The following is a 27,501-nucleotide window of genomic DNA, read 5'->3' on the forward strand; positions in this document are numbered from 1 at the left end:
TACAAAAACTAGCCGGGATGCAGGTGGCGGGCGCCAGTCCCAGCTACTCGGGAGGCTGAGGCAGGAGAATGGCACAACCCGGGAGGCTACGGAGCTTGCAGTGAGCTGGAGATCCGCCACTGCACTCCAGCCCGCCAGAGCAGCACCCGCCTCAAAAAAAAAAAAAAAAAAAAAGGAAAACACATCAGGGAGAGTTAAACCATTTTATTGCAGCCCAGCGACAAGGATGGGCAAGCAGTGAAAAGCCTCAGTAGAGAGGACAAATAATAGCTACATCAAGAGGGTAGAGGCAGGCAGTCCAGAAACAGGGCCTTGGAGGGGAGGGTGGGCAAAGAAGCCTTCATCTTACGACTCTTAACGAGTCTTTACAGGTCATTCAGGAGCATCTTGGGGCCCCAAAGGAATAGGCCCTCTTGCTTAAGACTCTGGGCATGGAGCTGAAAGCTTCTGGGCTCCAGTATAGAAAGGGTGCTCCTCTGGGGATCTAAGAGGAAGGAAAAGGGAAGAGAAAACAAGTCATCAGCAAGCATTGTGATACGCACAGAACTAGGCCCTAGGCCTTTCTAATAGAGAGGGACATACAGGACTGACAGGATAAATAGCAACAGATATCAATGAATTCACAGAAAGGCAGAGACTCCATTCTACCTGGTGTTAAATAATTAGGCAGCTGGCATTCAGGTACCATTCAGATTTAGCCTCCCCTAAAATGGGAATCCTTGTCCTTATCCTCACCTGGCTTCCATAAAAGTTCCCAGCTACTGTTACTGTCCAGAAGACTGAATTCAAAGCTAGATGAAGAAACAGACATGGTGAAGGTAGTGGCCAGAGGCAGCTTAGATTGGAGAACATGTATGGAGGTCCTGGAAAGGGGAACAGAACCAGAAACAGAGATGATGATGATGTGTCAAGGGGGCCCTACCTGCACAGAACTGTCCTCTTTCCTGAGGCTAGGACTCTGGTCTCTTCCCTCTTTTTTTGTTTTGTTTTGTTTTGTTTTTGAGATGGGGTCTCACTCTGTCACCCAAGCTGGAGTGCAATGGCATGATCTCGGCTCACTGCAACCTCGACTCCTGGGTTCAAGCGATTCTCCCACCTCAGCCTCCCGAGTAGCTGGGATTACAGGCACCCGCCATCATGCCCGGCTAATTTTTGTAGACACAGGGTTTCACCATGTTAGCCAGGCTGGTCTTGAACTCCTGACCTCAGGTGATCTGCCCACCTCGGCCTCCCAAAGTGCTGGGATTATAGGCGTGAGCCACTGAGCCCTGCCAATCTCTCCTCCTTCTTTAACATCCAAACATATAAAGGTACCTCAGTGACTCCATATCAAGTAAAGAATGCCCTTATGGGCTACAACCAGATACTCATACTGCCCCCAGCAGCCCACACCAAATCTAGGATAGCTGAACTTTGGTCCCCAGTGTCTGACCTGTGAGACAATTCCCCTCCACTGGCACAGCACCCACACCCCCTGACCTGAGGAGGTTGTGTTCCCTCCAGGCATCTTGGTCCTCTGTCCTGGCAGCCTCCAGGGTATGACCCTTGCCTTCCTGGCCACTTTGCAACTGCTCCAACATCTGCCAGATCATGGGCTCAGGTGGAACCAAACCTCTCGCCATGACTGTCCTCTTCAGCACACTTGGAACCCTCATGTGGGCAAGGATAGTTTCTCATGACCGGGAGCAGAAGGGTTAGGAAGAAGAGCTCTGGAGAGAGAGTCAGCACAGGGAAGAGAGTAATTGAGACAGGGGCAGGAGAGGGTATCCTGGCCTCCCTGCAGAACAGGATAGACAGAGAAAGGAAGGGTCCTCCACAGAGAAATATGCAGGGAGAAGTCTGAACCTAGTCCTACCTTCCAACTGCCAAACTGAGCCTGTCATCCCTTAGCCAGATCAGTTTCAGCAGCAGTTGCTGGCGCTGGCCCGCAGATGAGAGAGAATGTAAGGGGGCTGTTCCCCAACTTCTTTCCTTTTCCCTCCCGGCCTGTGACCAGCCTGCTGCCGAAAACTGAGACAGAAACATTCTGGCTCAGCCGTTGGGAAGCTTCCAAGCTGACTGAAAAGACTAAACTCACACCATGAGAGGCAAAGAGTGCAACAAAATACTTGGCCACACTTCTCAGTAGCTCAGGCAGTTGGAGCCATGGCCACTTAATGGGAGAGCAAGAAGACTTTCCAGGCCGGGTGCGGTGGCCCACACCTGTAATCCTAGCACTTTGGGAGGCTGAGGCAGGCGGATCATTTGAGGTCAGGAGTTCGAGACCAGCCTGACCAACATGGTGAAACCCCATCTCTACTAAAAATACGAAAAAAAGTAGCCGGGCGTGGTGGTGGGCACCTGTAATCCCAGCTACTCAGGAGGCTGAAGCAGAAGAATCGTTTGAACCCGGGAGGCAGAGGTTGCAGTGAGCCAAGATTGCGCCATTGCAACAGAGCCTGGGCAACAGAGTAAGCCTGGGCAACAGAGCAAGACTCCATCTCATAAAAAAAAAAAAAAGAAGAAGAAGAAGAAGACTTTCCAGAAAAGCGGACAAGGAAACACATATTCACCCCCAACCTTTTACTTACTCAACTGGTACTGCAGCAACTTCAATTCCTTCTGCATAATCTCTGACTCCTCCCACAGCACTGTAGGAGTGACAGCAGTGCTATTCTAGAGTCAATCAACAAATCCAGAGTAAGAAGGCCACCAGCCTCCCAGAATGCCAAAAGTTCAAAGGCCTCAAGAAGGCAAGGTTTTGCCTATCACTTACTCAGTCTGCAGCTCCTGAGGAAGGCCATTGGTAGTACTGCATTCTCCTGGTCCTGTTTGCATCTGGGCTTGGGCTTTCTCCCACACCTGGCTCCGAAGGCCCTGCAGTTACCTTCTCAGCTCCTCCAGGCATTGCTCCAGGAGAAGAGCCCTCCCCTTTGGGGCCCCCTGCAGCAACCTTAGTGATGCTGTAGTGGGACAAGTTAGGGATCATCCTCTCTAAGAGTTTCACAAGACCCTAGATACTCTACTTGCAAAACAAGACACATGTGCACACACAACAGGTGTGTGGCAAAATTGTGTGCATACGTATGAAGCTGTGTGTATGAAGAAAATAACTGGCCAGATACGTTCCAAGATACTGAGCTGGTACTTCTGCTGCTCTCGCTCTTCTAGCAGGCCCTGCACTGCCTGCCTTAGGGCCTCAGTCACCTACCCAGGCAGAAAAAAACATATGAGCTACTGTATAACAGCTTTTCCCAATCCCTAATATCCTCATCTCACACAAACATCACATATACACACCAAGGATTCCAAGCCTCACCTGAGCCTGAGATTGAAGCTAGGATCAGAGAACAGTAACCTCATCCCAGAGAGAGGATGGGCTCTAGGACTCAGGGCAGCTCAGTCTTTGTAGGACTGTGGGAGTCTCTAAAGCCCAAGGCTGTTGAGCTTGGACTCCTGACTGCAGAGGCAAGTGATGAGAGGAAATCCAGGTCCCAGCCAGGTCCCTGGCTGAGGGAATAAGGAAGGGTTAAGTGCAGGGTCTGTGTGGGGAAACAGAGTTAAGGAAAGGACAGAGTTGGAATTTGGAAGGAGTAATGGATGATACAGGCCCTGGAGGAAGGCACAGAAAGAGAAAGGGCTTGGAAGTAGAAAGAGACATTACTTACCTGAGTTGGAGACCCCAAGAGGATACAGCCACTGCTACAAAAGAAACAGTTGCACAGGTCAATGAGCTCTGAGAGTCCCTTAGCCTGCCCACGCAAACTGGGGACTTCCACCAACCCCTCACCTTAATCCGGGCCACATTTCCGTCAGTAGTGTTGAGAAGCACATCCAGCTGCTCAAACCAGCTGAGGCTCCTACTCATATCCTATGGCAGGGGAGCGGCAGGGGTCTGGCTCCCTGGTGTCTTGTGCTTACTCTCTCAGCGGGGGATACCCAAGGTACAGCCCAGGAAAGGCCACCACGTTAGATGGAAAGAGGGTAGTGGGGATGCAACTTGGAGTAGGGGGATGCACTAACAGACCAAAACTGCGATCGTGGGACTAGGGAAAGGAAGGACGCTCTTGGGGAACTGGGGGGAAAGCGGGATACCCTGATGATACGCAGATATCAGGTGGGGGTTGAAGGTGCCAGAACCTGGTCGAGACCTCCCCAGAAGCAGTACACTGGCGCCACCACGCCAAACCTGTGCCAGTGACAACTGCCGCCGCCGGGTTCAAAACTTCGGGTTGGTTTTGAAAGTCCGACTTTCGACTGGCTGCCGCTGCGCCACCTGGGAAACTGAGTTCGCCTCTCGCGAACACAACCGGCGATGGAGGCGGCGGAACTACCTTTCCCTGGAAGAGACACGTACATGCACACCCCCACCGTGTAGCTTGCCGGGAAACTGAGTCTTCCTGATTCCGTGTAGCTGTCTCCAGGGATCGAACAAACTACGCATCCCAAGATGCATCGCGCATAGCCAATACTGTCCCGCTATTTTACCCGTTTCCTACCTGGGAAATGGAGTCGAAGTTGACTCAAAACGTAACGGCCCAATTGTCCTTGAGACTTCATTCCCCGGCAAGCTCAGCGTGTAACGTGCGCCATGGAGCCGAAAGTCGCAGAGCTGAAGCAGAAGATCGAGGACACGCTATGTCCTTTTGGCTTCGAGGTTTACCCCTTCCAGGTTAGTTTATCCCTCCTGCTGCTCTAGGGCGAGATATATGATTGGCTTCGTTGCAACTGGCGTGAGGCCTCAGGAGCCTCTGCTCCTCCTGTGTTCCTGCAGCCCAGTGTCCATGTGACAACAGGGACAGGGTTTCAGTGGGGGCTTGGGTTAAAAAGATAGTGGTCGAGGCCGGGCGTGGTGGCTCACACCTGTAATCCCAGCACTTTGGGAAGCAGAGGCAGGCGGATCACCTGAGGTGAGGAGTTCGAGACCAGTCTGGCCAACATGGTGAAACCCCATCTCTGCTAAAAATACAAAATTAGCCGGGCATATTGGTGCATGCCTGTAATCCCAGCTACTGGGGAGGCCGAGGCAGGAAAATCGCTTGAACCCCTGAGGCGGAGGTTGCAGTGAGCCGAGATTGCGCCATTGCACTCCAGCCTGAGCAACCAGCGAAACTCATCTCAAAAAAAAAAAAGGGCCGGGCGCGGTGGCTCGCCTGTAATCCCAGCACTTTGGGAGGCCGGAGATGCATGGATCACGAGGTCAGGAGACGGCGACCATCCTGGCTAACACGTGAAACCCTGCCTCACTAAAAAAATACAAAAAACTAGCTGGGTGAGGTACGTGGCTTCTGTAGTCCCAGCTACTCGTGAGGCTGAGGCAGGAGAATGGCATAAACCTGGGAGACAGAGCTTGCAGTGAGCTGAGATCCAGCCACTGTACTCCAGCCTGGTGACACAGCGAGACTGGCCTCCTCAAAAAAAAAAAAAAAAAAAAAAAAAAAGTTGTCCCATGTTTGTCCTTTTACCCCCATATAGTATAATGCCGGATTGGTTAACAGGAGACACCATATGACCTGTAACATGTGTGGCTCAGATTGTCACCTATATAATTTACAAGAAGAAAGGGACCTGTGAGGCAGAGTCACCTTGGAACTTCCTAAAGGATTTAGGAGAGGTCAAAGCCCAGAAGGTTTGCATAGCTATGATTTAGGTCAGCTGAAGAGGGACGGCATTCCTGGTAATGAACAGGCAAACAATTGGCTGGTTTGTTCCCTCTACCAACAGAAGGATAATTCATGATATTTCCAGTCATCAGTGCTGGACTGGGTAATGAAACTTTGTACACTCGCCTGGCACAGCAATCTCAGCACCGCACCCCGACCCCCATTTACACAGTTATATTTCCCAACATCAGTGCCCTGTGCACTGAGCAGTTAAGTTACAAAGCTAAATCAACTCAGCTTGAGCCCTCTGCCTGATGCTTAAGAGACTACCCACTTCCCGTTCCTTCCACTGAGTGGCTCACAGCAGACCTGGGAGAGGATATAGAGGGAGAAGTAGGTTGGGTCTAGCTTGAGACTGGTCTTGCCAGAAAAAATGGAATTAAGCTATATATGAAAAGATAGATTGGAAGGAAGGAGGGTTATGTACATCCCAAATATCAGAAAAAGCTTGAGTAAAAGTGTGGAGATAGTGGTGTGGTGTTACCAAGTAAAAGGGCTTGATGCCTGATGTGCTAGAAGCCAATATTATGACACTGGGTTTTTGAGAAAACAAAAGCTATTTGTTGCAGATCAACCTTTAACTCTTTGAGACACTGTTTCAGTGGATGGCAGGTATGTGGAAGAGTGAAAATACCTATCTGGCAAGTTGAGTAGACCTGGGTATTAGGAGTTTTTGTACTGAACAAAGCCAACTACAGCCCTGCCAGTCACCCTAGGCTCCTACCTCTCACCTCTCTACCCCACATCTTATAAGACTGTCTACTGAATCTCCCAAGTCCATTCCCTTCTATTCCACCCGTCTATGCTGTGGTTCAGGCCACCATTTCTCACTTGGATTACTGTAATAACCTCCTTGCTGTCATTTTACCTCCAGTCCATCCTCCACACTGCAGCCAGTTTGATCTAAAACTGATCATGCTAGTTTACTTCTTAAATCATCAGTGGCTCTTCACTGTCACCAAATTAAATCCATATTCTTTAAATTGGTATTCAAAGCCAATCAAAATCTCACTCCTATTGATCTCTCCAGCCTTCTCTCCCTCTGATTCCCTCTACGGACCCTTCACTTCCACCAAACTAGACAATTTTCAAATATGCCCAGGAATTTTCTGCCAGTGTGTTTGCTTATGCTGTGACTTCTGTTTATTTTATTCTTTATTTATTTAGAGACAAAGTCTCACTTTGTCCTCCAGGCTGGAGTGCAGTGGTGCAATCATAGCTCACTGCAGCCTCAAACTCCTGGGCTCAAGTGATCCTCCCACTTCAGTCTCCCAAGTAACTGACTTCAGGCATGCACCAAAACTCAGTGTCTCACTTTGTTGCCCTGGCTGGTCTTGAACTCCTGGCCTCAAGTGGTCCTCCTGCTTTGGCCACCCAAAGCACTGGGATTACATGCATGAGTCACCGCACTTAGTCTGTGACCTCTTTTTAAAATACATACCAGTGAGTTTATGTCTTTTTTGGTGAAATATAAATAATAAATGCACACCAGATTCTCCTCCCCACATCAACCTGACAGTTGACCGGTTGATTTTCTAGCCTTCAAGACTTAGCATCCAAGAAAGCCTTTTCTTTTCTTTTCTTTTTTTTTTTTTTGAGACGGAGTTTTGCTCTTGTTGCCCAGGCTGGAGTGCAATGGTGCGATCTCAGCTCACCGCAACTTCTGCCTCCCAGGTTCAAGTGATTCTCCTGCCTTAGCCTCCAGAGTAGCTGGGATTACAGACATGCACCAACACGCCTGGCTAATTTTGTATTTTGTTTAGTAGAGACAGAGTTTCTCCATGTTGGTCAGGCTGGTCTTCAACTCCCAACCTCAGGTGATCTGCCCACCTCGGCCTCTCAAAGTGCTGGGATTACAGGCATGAGCCACCGTGCCCAGCCACAAGGAAACCTTTTCTAATTTCAGAGGACCCCATCTGACCCTGTCATTGCACTAGCTATAGTACAGTCATTTCTGCTGTTCTTAGTTGATTCTGCCTACTAGAACTTTCTGTGGCCAGGCATGGTGGCTCTCACCTGTAATCCCAGCACTTTGGGAGGCCAAGGTGAGTGAATTGCTGGAGGTCAGGAGTTCAAGACCAGCCTGGCCAACATGGTGAAATCCCGTCTCTACTAAAAATAGAAAATTAGCTGGGCGTGGTGGTGTGCACCTGTAATCCCGGCTCTCAGGAGGCTGAGGCAGGAGAATTGTTTGAGCCTGGGAGGTGGGGGTTGTGGTGAGCCGAGATTGCACCATTGCACTCCAGCCTGGGCAAATGAGCGAAACTCCATCTCAAAAATAATAATAATAGGCCGGGCGCGGTGGCTCAAGCCTGTAATCCCAGCACTTTGGGAGGCCGAGACGGGCGGATCACGAGGTCAGGAGATCGAGACCATCCTGGCTGACACGGTGAAACCCCGTCTCTACTAAAAAATACAAAAAAACTAGCCGGGCGAGGTGGCGGGCGCCTGTAGTCCCAGCTACTCGGGAGGCTGAGGCAGGAGAATGGCATGAACCCGGGAGGCGGAGCTTGCAGTAAGCCAAGATCACGCCACTGCACTCCAGCCTGGGCGGCAGAGCGAGACTCTGTCTCAAAAAAAAAAAAAAAAAAAAAGTAATAATAATAATAATAATAATAACTCAATAACTCTCTGCCTTTCTTCCTTTTTTTTGAGATGGAGTCTCACTCTGTTGCCCCAGCTGGAGTGCAATGGCGCCATCTCGGCTCACAATGGCAACCTCTGCCTCCCGGGTTCAAGCAATTCTCCTGCCTCAGCCTCCTGAGTAGCTGGGATTTCTGCCACCCTGTTCTAAGTTCCTTGTCATATAATACATGAACCTATAGTAGACATGAGGGGGAAGAGACCTAACCACAACAGTCACATTATGAGTTGAGCACCAACACAGACTTCACTTATCTGTTACAGCAGTAAAACCAGCTACAATCAAACGAGTAATGGTCATCCCACTCTGTCCCAGTAATGCACAACCCCAGGTAGCCTGTGTAGACCTGTGTCAAGTGTTCTGCACTATGAGTCAGAAATCCCCAGTAAGTGATGCAGGTATATCCATAGCACTTCGTGTGAACAGCAGCAACCTCCACAACTATGTGATTTAGCAAGTTCATTGCAGGTTATGTTACAGGTCTTTAGTTCAGGCTTCTTGTGACAGTTCTTCTCCATGTTCAGTGTGTGAATGTGGGTGTAGACAGTGTGTTACAGGTGAATCCAGTTTCTTGGATGTCCAGGCCAAGTGGACAAAAGCAAATATTGTGTGTCCTAAAACTGAAAATAAAGTTTGCATTAATCACATATTTGCTTTGCTGATTGGTCAACCTCAAAAACATAAGCTTGCTGGCCAGGCACGGTGGCTCATGCCTGTAATCCCAGCACTTTAGGGAGGCGGAGGCGGGTGGATCATCTGAGGTCAGGAGTTCAAGACCAGCCTCACCAACATGACGAAACCCCGTCTCAACTAAAAATACAGAAAATGAGCCAGGCATGCTGGCAGACACCTGTAATCCCAGCTACTCGGGAGGCTGAGGCAGGAGAATCGCTTGAACCTAGGAGGTGGAGGTTTCAGTGAGCTGAAATGGCACCACTGCACTCCAGCATGGGCAACAGAGAAAGACTGTCTCAAAAACAAAACAAAACTGGATCAGACATATCTTGAACCCAGGAGGCGGAGGTTGCAGTGAGCCAAGATTGCGCCACAAACTCCAGCCTGGGGAACAAAAGCAGAATTCCATCTCAAAAAAAAAAACAAATACAAGATTCCTGTTAGGGGTGTTGAGCGTGGTAACAAGAAAGTCTGTCAAAAGCAGGAAAATCCCATCCTGGGCAACATAGGGAGACCCTGTCTCTACAACAAATTATTTTTTTGTTTTAATTAGCCAGCCAGGTGTGGTGGTTCACACCTGTGGTCCCAGCCACTCGGGAGGCTGAGGTGGGATGATTGCCTGAGGGAGGGAGGTTAAGGCTGCAGTGAGCTGTGATCACCTCACTGCACTCTAGCCTAGGTGACAGGGCAAGACTGTCTCAAAAAAAAAAAAAAAAAAAGCAGGAAAACCCCTGATGGGCTCAAGTCAGAGGTTAAGTATGTTTCTAGCCTCTTTGGTAGCGTCAGTTCATCAACTGATAAAAATGGTTTTTTTGGCCTGGCGTGGAAGCTCACGCCTGTAATCCTAGCACTTTGGGAGGCCAAGGTAGGCAGATCAGTTGAGGCCAGGAGTTCGAGACCAGCCTGGCCAACATGGCGAAGCCCTGTCTCTACTAAAAGTACAAAAAATTAGCTAGGCCTGGTAGCACACGCCTATAATCCCAGCTACTTGGGAGGCTGAGGCACAAGAATCACTTGAACCCAGGAGGCAGAGGTTGCAGTGAGCCAACATCATGCCACTGCACCCTAGCAGTGACAGTGGGTGACAGTGAGATTGTATACATTTTTTTAAAAGGGTGGGGGGGCTTTGTTTTTAAAGACAGGTTCTCGCCAGGCGCGGTGACTCACGCCTATAATCCCAGCACTTTGGGAGGCCGATGCAGGTGGATCATGAGGTCAAGCGATCGAGACCATCCTGGCCAACATGGTGAAACCTCATCTCTACTAAAAAATACAAAAATTAGCTGGGCATAGTGGCGCACGCCTATAGTCCCAGCAACTCGGGAGGCTGAGACCGGAGAATCACTTGAATCCTGGGAGGTGGAGGTTGCAATGAGCCGAGGCTGCACCACTGCACTCCAGCCTGGCAACAGAGTGAGACTCCATCTAAAAAAAAATTAATTAATTAAAATAAAAAAATAAAGACAAGTTCTTGCTCTGTTGCCCAGGCTGGTCTCAAACTCTTGGCCCCAAGCAGTCCTCCTGCCTCAGCCTCCCAAAGTGCTGGGATTGCAGCTGTAAGCCACCATGCCCAGCCTAAAAACAGTATTTTAAGAAACTGCCTGGGCTGGGCGCGGTGGCTCATGCCTGTAATCCCAGCACTTTGGGAGGCCAAGGCAGGTGGATCATGAGGTCAGGAGATCGAGACCATCCTGGCCAGCATGGTGAAACCCCCGTCTCTCTTAAAAATACAAAAATTGGCCGGGCGCGGTGGCTCACGCCTGTAATCCCTGCACTTTGGGAGGCCGAGGCGGGCGGATCACGAGGTCAGGAGATCGAGACCATCCTGGCTAACACGGTGAAACCCCGTCTCTACTAAAACACAAAAAATTAGCCGGGCGCGGTGGCGGGCGCCTGTAGTCCCAGCTGCTTGGGAGGCTGAGGCAGGAGAATGGCGCGGACCCGGGAGGCGGAGCTTGCAGTGAGCCGAGATCGCGCCACTGCACTCCAGCCTGGGCGACAGAGTGAAGACTCCGCCTCAAAAAAAAAAAAAAAAAATACAAAAATTAGCTGGGCGTGGTGGCACGCACCTGTAGTCCCAGCTACTCGGGAGACTGAGGCAGGAGAATCACTTGAACCTGGGAGGCGGAGGTTGCAGGGAGCCAAGATCACACCCCTGCACTCCAGCCTGGGCAACAGAGCGAGACTCCATCTCAAAAAAAAAAAAAAAAAGAAAGAAAGAAACTGCCTGTTCTCTCCAAATTCATCTCTAGAGTTAGGGTTACGTAGCCTGGAACTATGGTGTTGTCTTTGATCTGTCTGTATGGAGATGCTCTGGACATAGTGAAGTTTTCATCTATTATAACCCCTTGATCTTCAGTGGAGATGTAGCTTGCTGCTGCTGATAGTTTCCCCTGGCGACATATCAAAAGGGTAAAGAAGTGCTGGTTGGGAAGAGACTGGTGGAACCACATCGTTTTGTGTCATTTGAGGATGAGTTGGGCTGTGGCATGAACAGCATTGAGGGTTCAGGTGGTTTTCTCCCTCTCAGGCTTGGCTGCAGCAACATGCTTCTCCAGATTAACAATATTTTTCTGAACAACTGTCATAGCATCATATGTTGATTCTGCTTTGAGAAATCTCCAATCTTGCTTTTGTTCTTAGAATACCTTCAAGGTGTTGAACTTGGAGGACAAGTGCATTGACAGCCACTTTGACTGTTCCTGTGCCCTCACACACCTCAGTCAGTTGTGGATTTAGGAACTCTGCTCTGTGGGGCCTCATTCCTGGGTTTTCATTTTCTTTTATTATTATTTGAGGCGGGGTCTCACTCTATCACCCAGGCTGGAGTGCAGTGGCACGATCTTGTCTCACTGCAACCTCTGCCTCCCAGGTTCAAGCGATTCTCCTGCCTCAGCCTCCTGAGTAGCTGGGATTACAGGCGAGCGCCACCATGCTTGTCTAATTTTTGTATTTCTAGTAGAGGCAGGGTTTCACCATGTTGGCCAGGCTGGTCTCCAGACCTCAGGTGATCCACCTGCCTCAGCCTCCCAAAGTGCTGGGATTATAGCTGTGAGCCACCACGCCCAGCGGGGTTTTTCATTTTCTTTTTTTTTTTTTTTTTTTTTTTTTGAGACGGAGTCTCGCTGTGTCGCCCAGGCTGGAGTGCAGTGGCGCGATCTCGGCTCACTGCAAGCTCCGCCTCCTGGGTTCACGCCATTCTCCCGCCTCAGCCTCCAATTAGCTGGGACTACAGGCGCCCGCCACCTCGCCCGGCTATTTTTTTGTATTTTTAGTAGAGACGGGGTTTCACCATGTTAGCCAGGATGGTCTCGATCTCCTGACCTCGTGATCCACCCGCCTCGGCCTCCCAAAGTGCTGGGATTACAGGCTTGAGCCACCGCGCCCGGCCGGTTTTTCATTTTCATTGGTTCATTTGTAGTTGGATGAGGCCTGAATTATTTGTTATCAGTCAGTCCTTCAATAAATAAATAAATAATTCCCTGGGCCACGCTCGGTGGCTCACGCCTATATAATCCCAGCACTTTGGAAGGCTGAGGCAGGTGGGTCCTAGTGAGGCCAAGAGTTCGAGACCAACCTGGCCAACATGGCGAAATGCCGTCTTTACTAAAAATACAAAAAATAGCCAGGCATGGTGGTGCACATCTGTAATCCCAGCTGCTCGGGAGGCTGAGGCACGAGAATCACTTGAAATCTGAGAGGCCGAAGTTGTAGTGGGCCAAGATCACACCACTGTACTCCATCCTGGGTGACAGAGCAAGACTCTGTCTCAAAAAATAATTAATTCCCTGTCAAATTCAGTTGAGTTGCTGGTAAAAATAAATCACATAGCATCAGTGAAAATTAACTGAATGAGTGAGCTGGAGGCTGGGGCAAAAGTGGGAGGCCTGAAGGTTAAGGTGTGGGCCAGGCTAAGGCCTAGACTGGCCCTCTCCAGCCTGGCCTGAACTTTCTGTTTCAGGTGGCATGGTACAATGAACTCTTGCCTCCAGCCTTCCACCTACTGCTGCCAGGACCTACCCTGGCCTTCCTGGTACTCAGCACACCTGCCATGTTTGACCAGGCCCTCAAGCCCTTCTTGCAGAGCTGCCACCTCCGAATGCTGACCGACCCAGTGGACCAGTGTGTGGCCTACCATCTGGGCCGTGTTAGAGAGGTGAGGAAGGCTGTTTTCCCCCACCTCCCAAAGCCACAGCTGCCTCCAGTTCCTCCAGGCTCAATGCAGGATCTAGACCTAGGGCTAGGAGCCACTTCAAAGGTGAAATGATGTCCTAAAGTCAGGCTTGACATTCTGTGATCTTTCCTCATTCTGCCTTCTCACACACCCAAGTTCCACCACCCTCCTCTACCAGTACCCCAGTGTGTAATCAGTCTCTGTCATCCTACACTGATGGGCAACTACATGAACCTGAGACCAGGTTTTCCTTGGCCTCCAAGTGGAATAGGAATGAGTTCAACATTCCCCAGGTGTTGCTTTGCCCTAGACCTGCAAGCTTTATGCTGTCCTTTTTTTTTTTTTTTTTTGAGACAGAGTCTCGCTCTGTCGCCCAGGCTGGAGTGCAGTGGCCAGATCTCAGCTCATTGCAAGCTCCGCCTCCCGGGTTCACGCCATTCTCCTGCCTCAGCCTCCCGAGTAGCTGGGACTACCGGCGCCCGCCACCTCGCCCGGCTAGTTTTTGTATTTTTTTAGTAGAGAAGGGGTTTCACCGTGTTAGCCAGGATGGTCTCGATCTCCTGACCTCGTGATCCACCCGTCTCGGCCTCCCAAAGTGCTGGGATTACAGGCTTGAGCCACCGCGCCCGGCCTATGCTGTCCTTTTGAGGACAGAACAATATTCTCCCAACACACACTCACATATACACATAACTATGTACACACCCACTGGATCTCCCCAAAGCTGACCATGCCTTCCTCCACACCAGGACTTGTGTATTTCCCTTCAAACATGGGCACTTCTGGAAATAACTATAACTATGTCCACACTGGAGCCTCTCAAGTTAAGGTCATGTTTTCCTTTCTGAGGACAGGACCATGTTCACAAACAAACTAGGGCTCCCTAGGATAGGGTCATAACTCCCCTCATGCTGACAGTACCCTCTATCTTGTCTACTGTTCCAGAGCCTCCCAGAGCTGCAGATAGAAGTCATTGCTGACTACGAAGTGCACCCCAACCGACGCCCCAAGATCCTGGCCCAGACAGCAGCCCATGTGGCAGGGGCTGCTTACTACTACCAACGACAAGATGTGGAGGCTGACCCATGGGGGAACCAGGTGAGAGGGAAAATGTAAATAGAGACTGAGACAGACTGGTAAAGGCCTCTCCCTACCAGGTCCCACATTCCTCAGCCTTCCCTGGATGGATTTGTTTGACACAACCCAAAACAAATAAGCTTTGTCCTGGACAGGGGGGCAGTCCTGTCACATGTGATTGTCTGACTGGGGACTTGTGAGATCAGAAAACCTAGTCTGCAGAACCATCTTAGGATAGAGGGGGCACAGCAGTGTTCAGAATAGTGGTGAGACTGGGTAAGCCCAAGCCCTTCCTTGTGCTCAGAATAGTTTATGAAAGGGTTTGCCAAGAAAGGGACAGAAGTTTATGTAGTCAGCGTACACTGAGTGGGAAATAAATGAACAGGCCTAGCTTGCAATGATGGCAGTTGGACTTGGTGCCAAGGGGACCTCCGTGACCTTGCTTTTCTTCACTCTCTCCCCAGCACATATCAGGTGTGTGCATACACCCCCGATTTGGGGGCTGGTTTGCCATCCGAGGGGTAGTGCTGCTGCCAGGGATAGAGGTGCCAGATCTGCCACCCAGAAAACCTCATGACTGTGTACCTACAAGAGCTGCCCGTATCGCCCTACTCGAAGGCTTCAATTTCCACTGGCGAGACTGGACTTACCGGGATGCTGTGACACCCCAGGAGCGCTACTCAGAAGAGCAGAAGGCCTACTTCTCCACTCCGCCTGCCCAACGATTGGCCCTGCTGGGCTTGGTTCAGCCCTCAGAGAAGCCTAGTTCTCCCTCCCCAGACTTTCCTTTTACCACACACACCCCCAAGAAGCCTGGGAATCCCAGCAGAGCCCGGAGCTGGCTCAGCCCCAGGGTCTCACCACCTGCATCCCCTGGCCCTTGATACCTTTCTCCCATGTAGACCCTGATTTATGGAGGTACTTGCTAGGACTTAATTGGCTTTGGCAAAGGAAAAGGTTCTGAGTACAAGATTACTATTTTTGATAATACCGTAGAGATATTCCATGAAGGTAACAAGGCTCAAGGAAGTTAAGTTTGGCCAAGATAAAGGCCAGGAAACCAGAATTCCCATCTGCCTTCAAATGCAATTTTTTTTTTTTTTAAAAAGACAGTCTCACTCTTGTCACCTAGGCTGGAGTGCAGTGGTGCAATCTCCGCTCACTGCAACCTCCGACTCCTGGGTTCAAGCAGTTCTCTGCCTCAGCCTCCCGAGTAGCTGGAACAACAGGTGCCTGCCACCACACCTGGCTAATTTTTTGGCACTCAGCCAAGACTCTTAATCTGTTCCCATTTCTAAGCAGTGCCCCCAATGTCATTACAGGGCATGGTGGCTCACGCCTGTAATCCCAGCACTTTGGGAGGCTGAGGCAGGTGAATTATGATCATGGTCAGTTTGAGACCAGCCTGGCCAATATGGTGAAACCCCGTCTCTACTAAAAATACAGTTAGCCGGGCATGGTGGCGCAGGCCTAAGGAGAATCATTTGAACCAGGGAGGCAAAGGTTGCAGTGAGCCGAGATTGCACAGCTGCACTCTAGCCTGGGTGACAGTGTGAGACTGTCTCAAAGAAAGAAAAAAGTACCTACCTCACGTAGGAACTGAATAAACACGTGTACAGCACTTTGGAAAGTACCTGACATACAGTAAACTGTATGTTGGCTGTTACCAAAGGCCCTGGGAATTCTGTACTGCTGCTCATGGGTATAGTCTGGGTTCTAGAGGGCTGGGCAGGTTGGAGTAGCTGAGGAAGACAAGTGGCTGGAATGGTATCACATGACACACAAAAGTATCCTCAGTTCTCAATCTACCCTGGCCTCAAGGGCCCAGAATAACTTTTCCCAGCTGACAACCTCTCTAAGGACAATGACATATGAATGAGGATCAAAAGGAGCTTTGGCCAGGCACTGTGGCTCTCACCTCTAATCCCACCATTTTGGGAGGCTGAGGCGGAGGACCACTTGAGGCGAGGAGTTCAGAACCAGTCTGGGCAACATAGTGACACTAAAAAAGACTATCTCTAATCAAGGCTAGAACCCAGGGAAGGCTAAGAATTGCCCAGTACTATACAACTACTGAAAGCCCTACCCAAGGCCACCAGCCCTTTGTCTTCCTCTTTCTGCCAGTTCAAAAGAAACAGAAACCTCCAACTCTCTTTTACATAGCAGGTACCAGGCATTTATCAGAAGAGGCCAAGTTTCTGGTTCCCATGCAGCCCTTTGAATAGTGTGTCCAAGTAAAAATAGGTGTCCAAGTAGTCACACCGAGACTAACTGGCAACCCAGCCTGTGGCATAAGTCGCCATGCTCCAGTCAACACTATAGCAGGGCTATTCTTCTCCCTCATGTGTAGTGAAACAAAATGTTAACACCTTGGGTTCATTCAGTTCCATTCCCTGTGTCTACCTGTGTCAATATAATCCCGATTTGGAGGCAGCTCTCATTTTCCCCTGAACAGGGAAAGCAGAGTAAATTCCTCTTAAAATCAAAAGCTAGTAATATACCTCCTAAAATAAAGACTCATCAAGGTCTCAGTTCAGGTTTAATACAAACTACAAAATATTAATGGGTTGCTCTACTGATACATCATACAAACCAGTGGCCTGCCCACAACACCAACTCAGGCCATTCCTACCAAAGGAAGAAAGGCTGGTCTCTCCGCCCCATGTAGGAAAGGCCTGCCTTGTAACAGACCACAATTCGGCTGAATCTGAAGTCTTGTGTTTTACTCATGGGGAAAAAAAAAAAATACAGAAGAGGTTTTGTTCTCATGGCTGCCCACTGCAGCCTGGCACTAAAACAGCCCAGCGGTCACTTCTGCTTGGAGAAATATTCTTTGCTCTTTTGGACATCAGGCTTGATGGTATCACTGCCAGGTTTCCAGCCAGCAGGGCACACTGCAAAAGAAAGGTACCACTAATTAATAACCTTCTCAATGGTATGCACCACCATTCTCCTATGGACAAAACCAGTTCTGCACCCTAAAGAGCCTGAACACTCAGATACCAGGAAACCTACCCCTGCAATCGGTCTAAGATCATTCAGCCTTTTAGTGTAACCTAACTATTTTACAAACATTATATAATCATCACCACAGCCTTAAGATACTATTATGCCTAATTTATTCATGTAGCACTTAAAATTTAAATTTTCCACAAAAAAAGGCAAGTTTAAATCATTTGCCAACACTCTCCAGTCCTTAAGGGAAAAAAAAAAAAACCTAAATAAATGATACACATAGAACTATGTAAACCCTTAACACTAAACTGTTTCCCTCTGACAGCCCTTCAGAACTCTGAAGGCAGCAACCTCAGTCTGCCTTCTCAGCATTCTTATAACTCTACCAAACTGGAAAGCCTGAACCTTATAAAGGATCAAGAACTTAATAGAAGCCCCTGCTTGTTTCATTAAGTAACTGCCATCTACCCCTCGGTAAGCAAAAGGCAAAGTTTGAGATTTTTCATGAATGTATACAGAAAGCACAGCCTTCAACCTTTTCCTGACAATGCCTAAGAATGTGTCTCAGGCTAGCCTGAAGAAAGTGAGGCAAGGGGACTAATCTCTGATTTTTCTTTTTCTTTTTTTGAGATGGAGTCTCGCTGTGTTGCCCAGGCTGGAGTGCAGTGGCGTGATCCCCACCTCTCTCTGCAACCTTGGTCTCCCAGGTTCAAGCGATTCTCCTGCATCAGCCTCCCAAGTAGCTGGGATTACAGGCGCCCGCCACCACACCCAGCTAATTTTTGTATTTTTAGTAGAGATGGGGTTTCACGATGTTGGCCAGGCTGATCTCAAACTCCTGACCTCAGGTGATCTGCCTGCCTCAGCCTCCCAAAGTGCTAGGATTACAGGCGTGAGCCACCGCACCTGGCCTGATTTTTCCACTACCATGTGCTGTCATATTCTACGAGACATGTAATCAAAGTCCAGCAGGAGCAGCAAGTCTCAATTGCTCAAGTGAGACATAGGGAGGCCCCTCTTTGGTCCAAGGATATCGTAACCTCAGATATCAAGACTCTACAAACAGCTCTCTAGGCATAAGGTACAGATGGAACAAGAGCTAAACAGAAGGACCAGCTGCCATTATTTTCCTAAAATCTCCATCTGATTGTTAGTTATTGGCTTTAGTGATATCAAAGGGTTACAATACAGGTCCTAAAGATAAACAAGTTGAAAAGAACAGCATAAAAGCAAATAAATACCAGCCTGGCCAACATAATGAAACCCCGTCTCTACTAAAAATATAAAAAATTAGCTGGGCGTGGTGGTGAGTGTCTATAATCCCAGGTACTTGGGAGGCTGAGGCAGGAGAATTGCTTGAGGCAGAGGTTGCAGTGAGCTGAGATCATAACACTGCACTCTAGCCCGGATAACAGTGTGAGACTCCATCTCAAAAAAACAAGTGTTTGGCAGCCGGGCACAGTGGTTCACGCCTATAATCCCAGCGCTTTGGGAGGCCAAGGCGGAGGACTGCTTGAGCTTGAGCTCAGGAGTTCTGAGACCAGCCTGGCCAACATGGCAAAATCGCATCTCTACAAAACATACAAAAATTAGTGGGGCATACTGGTGGGCCCCTGTAGTCCCAGCTACTCAGGAAGCTGATGCTAGAGAATTGCTTGAACCCAGGAGGTGGTGGCTGCAGTAAGCCGAGATCACACCACTGCACTCCAGTCTGGGCAACAAAACAAGATTCTGTCTCGAAAAATATATATATATATATATATATATATATATATTGTTTGGCATTCATAGGCTCTTAAATGGTGCCTATTTAAGAAGCTGTACATGTTCCAGTGGGATGGGAAGCAGAAGAGACCAATAGAGTCTGAAGAAGCAAGTTTCTGAGTCATGAAAGCTTGTGTTCGGGAGACTAACCTATATGTAGGTTCCCAGGAAAGTCCACTTAAAGGGACTACTTTGCCACTGCCGGCTCCTTCTTAATGCTGAACCTCATCTCCCACAAGGGGGCAGTCTCAGCAGGTGTCAGCTGAGCCATGTGTTATCTGTCCAGGCTAATTGCCCACACATCCTTCTGAAAAGGGTACCTCCTGGTTGTCAGTGCTCACTGATCCCTATATATCAGACTCTTACAGGGATTAAAAAGTAATCCCTGTAAAAAGATTACTTGGTGCTAGCCAAACTAGCACCTTTGGGTCTTCCCATACACACACCACTAATCCAGACTCTAGTAACTTCATTTTCTTTAAATCACAAGATCAGAGCTAAAATGGGCCTTAGAAAGCTAGTCTGGGCTGGGCGCGATGGCTCATGGGAGGTGGAGGTCACAGTGAGCCAAGACTGCGCCACTGCACTCTAGCCTGGGCAACAGAACAAGACGCTGTCTTGCAAAAAATAAATAAATAAATAAATACAAATATGAACTATATGGATTAACCTCTTCTCTCAACAGTTATTTTTAAAATGGCATGCTTCATCTCTAGATGTGATTCCCAACCATTTTGTTTTGCCCTAATACATCTGTGAGATCATCCTACATTAAGTTAGATCTTTAGGAGTGACTGATTCTAAATGAGCAGGGCAGAAGAGAGGAGTAGGTACACTTCGAATAAAAAGTCTTTATATTCTCCTTCCCAAGCTTTTCCATTACCCTCACCCTCACACACTGTAATCCAGGGGCTTCAATATCTTGAAGAGAAATACCCCTTCTCTTATTTGGTAGCTTCTGTTCCTACTATCTTTCCCATTCTACCACCACTCTGTTATCCTTTTATCAGACAGATGGCTTACCTTCCCCATGTTTGTCAGTGAACTGGAAGGCCTGAACTAGTCTCAAAGTCTCATCCACAGAGCGGCCGACAGGGAGGTCATTTACAGTGATCTGCCGAAGAATACCCTTATCATCAATGATAAAGAGGCCCCTGGGAAAAGAGATGAAAGGAAAAGCAATACAGGTTTAAAGATGTGCTTTGTTAGAATACAGAAGCTTGAAGTCTTAAGGAAATGGACTGGTCTCCACATTCATACTGGCCTGGCCTTAGTGAGAAGGCCCCTGCATAAAGGAATGAAATGATGAAGGAGTCTCTACAGATCAAGGCTCTAGATTTCTCCAAATAAAAGGCTTTCAGCCAACTGGGTACTTGTCCTGATGACACACCTGAACGAAATGCCTTCATCAGCCTTTAAGACCCCATAATCCTGAGCAATGGTGCGCTTCGGGTCTGATACCAAAGGAATGTTCATGGGTCCCAGTCCTCCTTGTTTCTTAGGTGTGTTGATCCTACGGCAAAAGGCAAACACAGTTACATTCAAACTCTTGACTTAACTGTACCTATTCCTCTTTCCCCCTTTCCCATATTCCTAATCTAACTTTCCAAAAAAACTGTTTTTTTCCTTTTCCAGCAATAAAGTGAATGCTGAGAACAGTTAAGGTAGGTTACTAGGGTACACTCAACTGCAACTGAAGCTGCTGCTTCTCTGCTGCCAGGTCATGAGCAGTAAGAGAAAATCAGACTTTGCACTTCTTCCATGAGAAGCCAATACTTGGCCAGGCGCGGTGGCTCTAGCCTGTAATCCCAGCACTTTGGGAGGCCGAGACGGGCGGATCACGAGGTCAGGAGATCAAGACCATCCTGGCTAAAACGGTGAAACCCCGTCTCTACTAAAAAAATACAAAAAACTAGCCGGGTGAGGCGGCGGGCGCCTGTAGTCCCAGCTACTCGGGAGGCTGAGGCAGGAGAATGGCGTAAACCCGGGAGGCGGAGCTTGCAGTGAGCTGAGATCCGGCCACTGCATTCCAGCCTGGGTGACAGAGCGAGACTCCGTCTCAAAAAAAAAAAAAAAAAAAATCCATAAGAAGCCAATACTTGAAAGTCTATTGCCAAAGCTTCCCAGTTGCTGTTTTAAAAGTTCACATGCAGCCAGGTGCGGTGGCTCACGCCTGTAATCCCAACACTTTGGGAGGCCAAGGCGGGCAGATCATGAGGTCAGGAGATCGAGACCATCCTGGCTAACATGGTGAAACCCCATCTCTACTAAAAATACAAAAAATTAGCCGGGCTGGTGGTGGGCACCCGTAGTCCCAGCTACTCTGGAGGCTGAGGCAGGAGAATGGTGTGAACCCAGGAGGCGGAGCTTGCAGTGAGCCAAGATCACATCACTCCCTCTAGCCTGGGCGACAGAGCGAGACTCCATCTCAAAAAATAAAAAAAAAGTTCACATGCCAAATGAACCAAGAGATTTACCATGCTAGATGACAGAAGTGAGAATCCACAGAAGCACCAATCACTTGGCAGTTGAGTTTCTTAAATTCTTCTGCCCTATCACTGAAAGCGATGATCTCCGTAGGGCACACAAAGGTGAAGTCAAGAGGATAAAAGAAGAACACAACATATTTTCCTGGGGGAAAAACAGGAGTCATGGTTAGCATTTGACACAGACTTCCTTGCTTTATATTTTCCTATATAAAAAGAAGCAAGTTGATGGCTGACACAATAACCACTAAATGCCAAGATGCTCGATATAGATGTCTCCTAGTAGCTACTTTTAGAACCTGGTGCATTAGGAAAACCTGAATGAAAGAAACTTCCAATCCCATGCTTTATTCTCCTACCTCCATATTCTTAGCTGCCAACCACAGAATAAACACTGTTCAGTCTAATTTTGATCTTTTCTGAGTGGCTAAAATTAGCATAAACACCAAGTTCTCCAAAGATAGCAAAAGCAAGGATGCACTTATAAGCATGGCCTAATACCAACGCTTAACAAACAGTGCCCAGAGAAGCTGAATTGCAGCACTCCTCTGCTGTAGAGATACGACACCAATAAGAAGTCAGAGCCTTTGCACTTCTCCCGTGATGAACCATAGTAATGGAACAAGCATGGTTTAAGTGATCACATGTGTTCCTAACGTGCCTGACAGGATAGGAAAAATTTTAAGCCAGGCACAGTGGTGCGTGCTTGTAGTCCCAGCTACTTGGGAGGCTGAGGTGGGAGGATCCCTTGACCCCAGGAGTTTGAGGCCAGCCTGGGCAACAGAGCAAGACCGTCTCAAAACAACAAAAAATACATATATACATATACACAGAGAGAGACAGAGAAAAGACAAAAGTACTAGTGAGTAACAGAACTTCTAGCTGCAATTTTAATGAAGTCACTGGGATTAACCACTGAAATAACAGATCGTCAAACTGGTCAGGCAGGCCTAGCCTTTTCACCACACCCACCAGGCTTAAATACTAGAACAATTCCAAATATTCACTCATTTCCAGGTAGCAGCAATGTTTGCAAAGTCAAATAGGCTGGGTGTGGTGGCTCAGCCTGGCATGGTGGCTCATGTCTGTAATCCCAGCATTTTGGTAGGCCGAGGCAGGTGGATCACCTGAGGTCAGGAGTTCAAGACCAGCCTGACCAACATGGTGAAACGTGTCTCTACTAAAAATACAAAAATTAGCTGGGCGTGATAGCGGGGGCCTGAAATCCCAGCTACTCGGGAGGCTGAGCCAGGAGAATCACTTGAACTGGGGAAATGGAGGTCGCAGTGACCCAAGACCATGCCACTGCACTACAGCCTATGCAACAAGAGCAAAATTCCATCTCAAAAAAAAAAAAAGTCAAACAAGCAGCCCTTTTAGACATTACCACTTTGCAGTATCACTGGAAATTAACTCATCTAAACAACCCCTGCAGGGCTTTGCCTAACAAGCACCATGGGGCCTCAGCAGGTCAAACCCTGGAGGGCAGAGAGCAGCTCCTCCTAGACCTCCTGCTTATACTCCTGGGCCAAGGTCACCTCCCTACGGTGCAACTTACCTTGTTTGCTAGGAGAAGCCCCATCAACAAACTGTGATTATGTCAGGAAACCTAGTCAAATGTTCTACCAAAAGCTAACTTCAGAAACTGATGCTACACCACTGAGAAAAGGACACTTGACACCTGAGTTTCAGGTTTGCATTCTAAGGAATCTATATCCTCAACTGTCCCAGGAGATCCAGCTGCTCTGGGACTACAAGGTAAAGGAAGGAGGAGCCTCAACAGAACTTGCCAAGTGTCTGCATGAAACTATGACAACAGAAAGGAGAGTTGTTCCATCTGTAATATTAACTCTCCTCTGGGGTCAAAACAGGCAAGGAAAAGTGCCTAGCCTTCAGCTTAATATTAACAACTGTAATATATATGTGACCCAAATGAACAAGCAGTGTCACAGCTCCAAAGAGTTGAGTGAGTTCTGAGACTTTAAATGTAGAATGTCTCTTATAACAAGAGATAATGCGAATTTCTCCAATAATAAAATAGAGGAGGGCCAGATGCAGTAGCTCACACCTGTTATCCCAGCACTTTGAAAGGCTGGGGCAGGTAGAGGGCTTGAGCCCAGGAGTTGGAGATGGTGCCCATCTCTACAAAAAACACAAAAATTAGCCGGGCATGGTGGCATGCCCCTACAGTCCCAGCTACTTGGGAGGCTGAGGTGGGAGGATCGCCTGAGTCGAGAGAGGTAGAGGCTGCAGTGAGCCATGACTGTACCACTGCACTCCAGCGTGGGTGACAGAATGAGACCCTATCTCAAAAATAAAAATAAATAAAGAAAATAGAGGAGGAATACTAAAAAGATAATTGAGCTAGTATGTCTAGACATAATGAAGCATGTGGTTTCTCCAGAAGTGGTTTGGTCCTAGGATATATACCCTGTAATCACTTGATAATCACTACTTCAAAATGAAGGTAACAACCTAAATACTTCTTTCTAGGAGACAAAACGTTTTACAGTCAAACATAACACTGACACAAATCTAACAAGCCATCCCTAGAATATAAAATAACTCCATCTCAATGAGCCCAGTGTAAATTCTCTTACCTTTGTAGTCAGACAGGCTGATATCTTTAAACTGACCATCTGGCATAACGGCTGTGGCTTTGAAGTTGGGGGCAGGGTGCCCGATTTTAGCATTTCCTGAAGACATCTTCCTATCAGCTAGAAATAACAGAAATTAATTAGAAACAAGCCTTAATTTTCTAGATAACCAGCAGCCTTCACCTACTTAAGAGACTTAGCTGTAGAACAATCAAGGCATTGTCCAGTGTCCCTGAATACATTAAATGTTATTTTAGTAAGAAGCTCAGGCCAGCAGTCAAGGGTCACAATCAGAACTTTTGAAACAAAACAAGTCTCTGAATCTCAGCCTTTGTTTTCATTTAAAAACAACAAGGCAATTTCTGTATATACTAAGAAAACCTCTCACTCTTTCTGAACCATAATTAGTGCAGTGGCATCTTATTCATTAGACAGAAGCAGAGAGGGAGGCAGGTGAAGACTCTCAAACCAGAATCCCAATGCACAATGCCACAAACACTTTTGTTTGGCTCATAGTCATGTTGACCTTTCCCATTACTGTGCCTCCACCTGCCTTAATAACGTCAAAAGCATATTTGACTTTTCTCCAGGTAGCTTTGTCAAAGACAGCACACGACCTATAACTAACACAACTTGTTCTATTTTATTTTTTTTGGACGGAGTTTCGCTCTTGGGGCCCAGGCTGGAGTGCAATGGCACTGTCTCGGCTCACCGCAACCTCCACCTCTAGGGTTCAAGTGATTCTCCTGCCTCAGCCTCCGGAGTATCTGGGATTACAGGCGCTAGCCACTACACCCGGCTAATTTTTTTGTAGTTTTATTAGAGAAAGGGTTTCTCCATGTTGGTCAGGCTGGTCTCGAACTCCTCACCTCAGGTGATCGCCCAACTCAGCCTCCCAAAATGCTGGGATTACAGGTGTGAGCCACCGCACCCTTCCAGCCAGTCCAACTTTTAAGAGGCAAGACCACTGGGCGCGGTGGCTCACACCTGTAATCCCAGCACTTCCAAAGGCCGAGGCAGGCAGATCACAAGGTCAGGAGATCAAGACCAGTCTGGCCAACATGGTGAAACCCTGTCTCTACTAAAAATACAAAAACTAGCCGGGAGTGGTGGTGCATGCCTGTAATCGCAACTACTCAGGAGGCTGCTGAAGCAGGTGAATCGCTTGAACCCGGGAGGCAGAGGTTGCAGTAAGCCGAGATCACACCACTGCACTCCAGCCTGGGCGACAGAGTGAGACTTTTCACTCTGGGCCATACAGTGAAGAAAAAAAAAAGCCGGTGGGGGGGCGGGAAGACCAAGATAATGGCGTCTGCTTAATTTCAAATCTTTAGGTATTGTGTAAGCCCTAGAAGTCCCTTCACAAATGGGTTCCTGACTTCTGGGCTAATATCCCAGGGCGAAAAGAAGTAGAACAAGAATCAATTTACTTCTGAAAAGGAAGGTTGCGCAGGATTCACCCAGATCAACACCAAGATAAGCATCGAGATCTTGGCCTGTAATGCCAGCACTTTGGTAGCTGAGACAGGCAGATCACCTCAAGTCAGGAGTTCGAGAATAGCCCGGCCAACATAGTTAAACCCCGTCTCTAACAAAAATACAAAAAGTTAGCCGGGTGTGGTGGCATGCGCCTGTAGTCCCAGCTACTCCGGAGGCTGAGGCAGGAGAATCACTTGAAACCGGGAGGTGGAGGATGCAGTGAGCCGAGATCCCGCCACTGCACTCCAGCCTAGGAGACAGAGCAAGACTCCGTCTCAAAAAAAAAAAAAAGTTCGCGACAGGCCAACATGGTGAAACCCCGTCTCTACTATAACTACAAAAAAAAAAAAAAATTATGCCGGGGCTTGGTGGCACACGCTTGTAATTCCAGCTACTCGCGAGACTGAGGGAGGAGAATTGCTTGAGTTCGGCAGACAGAGGTTGTCGCAGTAAGCCGAGACCGCACCACTGCTACTCCAGCCTGGCCGACAGAGCGAGGCTGTCTCAAAAAAAAAAACAGAGTTTTAACCCACTGAGCCGCAGTCTAGAAGTTTTTCCAAGTCCTAAAGTTCTTTAAAAACTGTTTTTTAAAAAGTCCTTAACACCTTTAACGACAAAAAACAAAAACCAAAAACTAATGCATGCTGCAACTTGGTGTCCCCAAATGGCCTTCTCGTCCCATCCTACTTTCCCAGGTGGCTCCCAAGTACCAAACTCAACCAATTCGGGGTAAAGGCTGCTTCAGGCCGGCGCCGGGCCCCTTCAGGGGATCTGCCCAGTGCCGAGGGCCACACCCCTGAACCCCACTTCAGGTACCCCTGTCCCTCCCCAGCACTGTGTAAAGTACCAGCAGAAAGTGCTTCAGCGGGGACATTTGGGCTCATCACTAACTCCATTCCACGTACAGGAAAATAAAGACGGGGAAAGGGTACCCGAAGCTCCGCAGCTAGTCAAGGCTCAGGACCCGGAACAGCATTTACCCTATCACAAGATGGACAAATATACAGGCTGTCTTCTACAGCCACGAGTCCGGATACAGGTCCATTCCAGAAGCTTCCCGAACCCACCCCGCCCGACAGGAGGCTAGTCTTGGAGACCCCACCACCACCCCGCCCAGACGCCGCGCCACGTGCTCAAGTTGCCGGGGAACGATTCGACTCGAGTCCACGCTAGCCTTGGGGTTCAACCACGTCCCCGCACCTACGTGGGGGGCCCATGAGAGGGGTGCGCGTAGCGCTCAGGCAGTCTCGGGCTCCGGGTCTCCCCCGGCCGCCTCACGCATCACAGTACCCCCACCCAAGGGCGGGAGAGCCCCGGACAGGAGAAGGAAGAGGCAACAGGCAAGAAAGGCGCGCCGCGCCTCACTCCGCAGAGGCCGCGCTGCCCACACTCACCAGTCCTAACACAAGTCACGGAAACAAACCACCAGCGCCAGGCAAGAACAAAACGCGCAAATTCCGCCCGGGGCGCTGCCTTTATAGCCAGTAGGGCTCTCGCGAGAGTCGGAGCGGACCGGGGGTTCTGGAAGAGGAGAAAGAGGAGGGGGATGTGGCCCGAGCCCCGCCCGGCGCGCCCCACCGGAATGACTCGGCGCTTTTCCTCGTGGGGGCGGGCGCGGAAATACTAATACCTCTCCCTGCTGTGGATGGCTGAGGCTGGAGTGAGGCGCTCTTGTGGCCGCTCCCAAACCCAAACGCTTAGGTTAATCCAAGGTCTCTGCGGAAAACCAGGATTCCCTTTACTTCCAGGACCACTACGCACTGTGCCCTTAATGCCCAAACCGGAGTAAGCGTCCTAGCTGCTGCCCACGGATGACCACGTCTAACCACACCAAGCCATGAGAACTGTCTGTCCGAATATTTCTTAAGTTAAGCAGCCTTAACCCCAGCGCAGATCCTCAGTAACCCTCATGGGTTAGATAGCTTCCTTCATTGTTCTCTTTGATTACAGGGTTGCTGCTTTCTGTTGTAAAGCAAAATAAAATATCAGGACTCCTAAACTTATGCCA

The 27,501-nt window shown here is 48.7% G+C and overlaps 4 protein-coding genes across 8 annotated transcripts in view; 1 reads left to right on the top strand and 3 right to left on the bottom strand.

Annotated features, from left to right (window-relative positions):
* The window catches only part of TESK2 (testis associated actin remodelling kinase 2), a 158,567-nt gene extending 154,729 nt beyond the window's left edge, over positions 1–3,838 (bottom strand). The window contains exons 1-2 of one of the 2 annotated variants that reach the window (XM_021940887.2): positions 3,770–3,838; positions 3,648–3,681 (exon numbers count right to left, since the gene is read on the bottom strand). The gene's annotated coding sequence lies outside the window, so the exon portion shown is untranslated. Of the gene's footprint in view, positions 1–1,479; positions 1,655–3,647; positions 3,682–3,769 lie in introns of those variants that run through there. The other variant, XM_031668035.1, reaches the window with a different exon arrangement.
* Positions 151–3,887, bottom strand: CCDC163 (coiled-coil domain containing 163). Of its 4 annotated transcripts, none has more exons than XM_031668065.1 (5): positions 3,770–3,858; positions 3,648–3,725; positions 2,571–2,655; positions 736–863; positions 151–484 (listed from the first exon to the last, which is right to left on the bottom strand). In XM_031668065.1, the coding sequence occupies exons 1-5, from the start codon at positions 3,845–3,847 to the stop codon at positions 377–379; spliced, it is 477 nt and encodes a 158-aa protein (XP_031523925.1). In that variant the 5' UTR covers positions 3,848–3,858; the 3' UTR covers positions 151–376. The 4 variants fall into 4 exon arrangements, 1 of the variants encoding a protein (XP_031523925.1); XR_004184889.1 differs by lacking the exons at positions 151–484; positions 736–863 and adding exons at positions 1,645–1,709; positions 2,756–3,489 and having other exon boundaries at positions 3,648–3,681; positions 3,770–3,887; XR_004184888.1 differs by lacking the exons at positions 151–484; positions 736–863 and adding exons at positions 1,645–1,709; positions 2,756–3,186 and having other exon boundaries at positions 3,299–3,681; positions 3,770–3,887.
* Positions 3,888–4,374: 487 nt separating this feature from the next.
* On the top strand, positions 4,375–15,246 carry MMACHC (metabolism of cobalamin associated C). Its single transcript, XM_003919693.3, has 4 exons — positions 4,375–4,651; positions 12,923–13,117; positions 14,081–14,233; positions 14,677–15,246. The coding sequence occupies exons 1-4, from the start codon at positions 4,571–4,573 to the stop codon at positions 15,094–15,096; spliced, it is 849 nt and encodes a 282-aa protein (XP_003919742.2). The 5' UTR covers positions 4,375–4,570; the 3' UTR covers positions 15,097–15,246.
* Positions 15,247–16,734: 1,488 nt separating this feature from the next.
* PRDX1 (peroxiredoxin 1) lies at positions 16,735–27,072 on the bottom strand. The gene is made up of 6 exons (XM_003891791.2): positions 26,888–27,072; positions 24,018–24,134; positions 21,409–21,562; positions 20,322–20,444; positions 19,955–20,085; positions 16,735–17,106 (listed from the first exon to the last, which is right to left on the bottom strand). The coding sequence occupies exons 2-6, from the start codon at positions 24,121–24,123 to the stop codon at positions 17,021–17,023; spliced, it is 600 nt and encodes a 199-aa protein (XP_003891840.1). The 5' UTR covers positions 24,124–24,134; positions 26,888–27,072; the 3' UTR covers positions 16,735–17,020.
* Between the last annotated feature and the right edge of the window lie 429 nt (positions 27,073–27,501).

Source organism: Papio anubis, chromosome 1 (assembly GCF_008728515.1).
Source record: "Papio anubis isolate 15944 chromosome 1, Panubis1.0, whole genome shotgun sequence".
Lineage (NCBI taxonomy): Eukaryota > Metazoa > Chordata > Mammalia > Primates > Cercopithecidae > Papio > Papio anubis.

Bases quoted from the DNA above. Each gene is read 5' to 3' on its own strand.
- CCDC163 (XM_031668065.1), bottom strand. From the start codon at position 3,847: ATGAGTAGGAGCCTCAGCTGGTTTGAGCAGCTGGATGTGCTTCTCAAC. The intron at 3,726-3,769 runs GTGAGGGGTTGG...GGGCAGGCTAAG, and splicing joins GAAATGTGGCCCGGATTAAG to GGACTCTCAGAGCTCATTGA. The intron at 2,656-3,647 runs GTAAGTAATGTC...GATTGACTCTAG, and splicing joins TCTTGGGGTCTCCAACTCAG to AATAGCACTGCTGTCACTCC.
- MMACHC (XM_003919693.3), top strand. From the start codon at position 4,571: ATGGAGCCGAAAGTCGCAGAGCTGAAGCAGAAGATCGAGGACACGCTA. The intron at 13,118-14,080 runs GTGAGGAAGGCT...CTACTGTTCCAG, and splicing joins ATCTGGGCCGTGTTAGAGAG to AGCCTCCCAGAGCTGCAGAT. The intron at 14,234-14,676 runs GTGAGAGGGAAA...CTCTCTCCCCAG, and splicing joins CTGACCCATGGGGGAACCAG to CACATATCAGGTGTGTGCAT.
- PRDX1 (XM_003891791.2), bottom strand. From the start codon at position 24,123: ATGTCTTCAGGAAATGCTAAAATCGGGCACCCTGCCCCCAACTTCAAA. The intron at 21,563-24,017 runs GTAAGAGAATTT...TTTTTCCCCCAG, and splicing joins CAGCCTGTCTGACTACAAAG to GAAAATATGTTGTGTTCTTC. The intron at 20,445-21,408 runs GTAAATCTCTTG...CTTTTGCCGTAG, and splicing joins CACTTCTGTCATCTAGCATG to GATCAACACACCTAAGAAAC.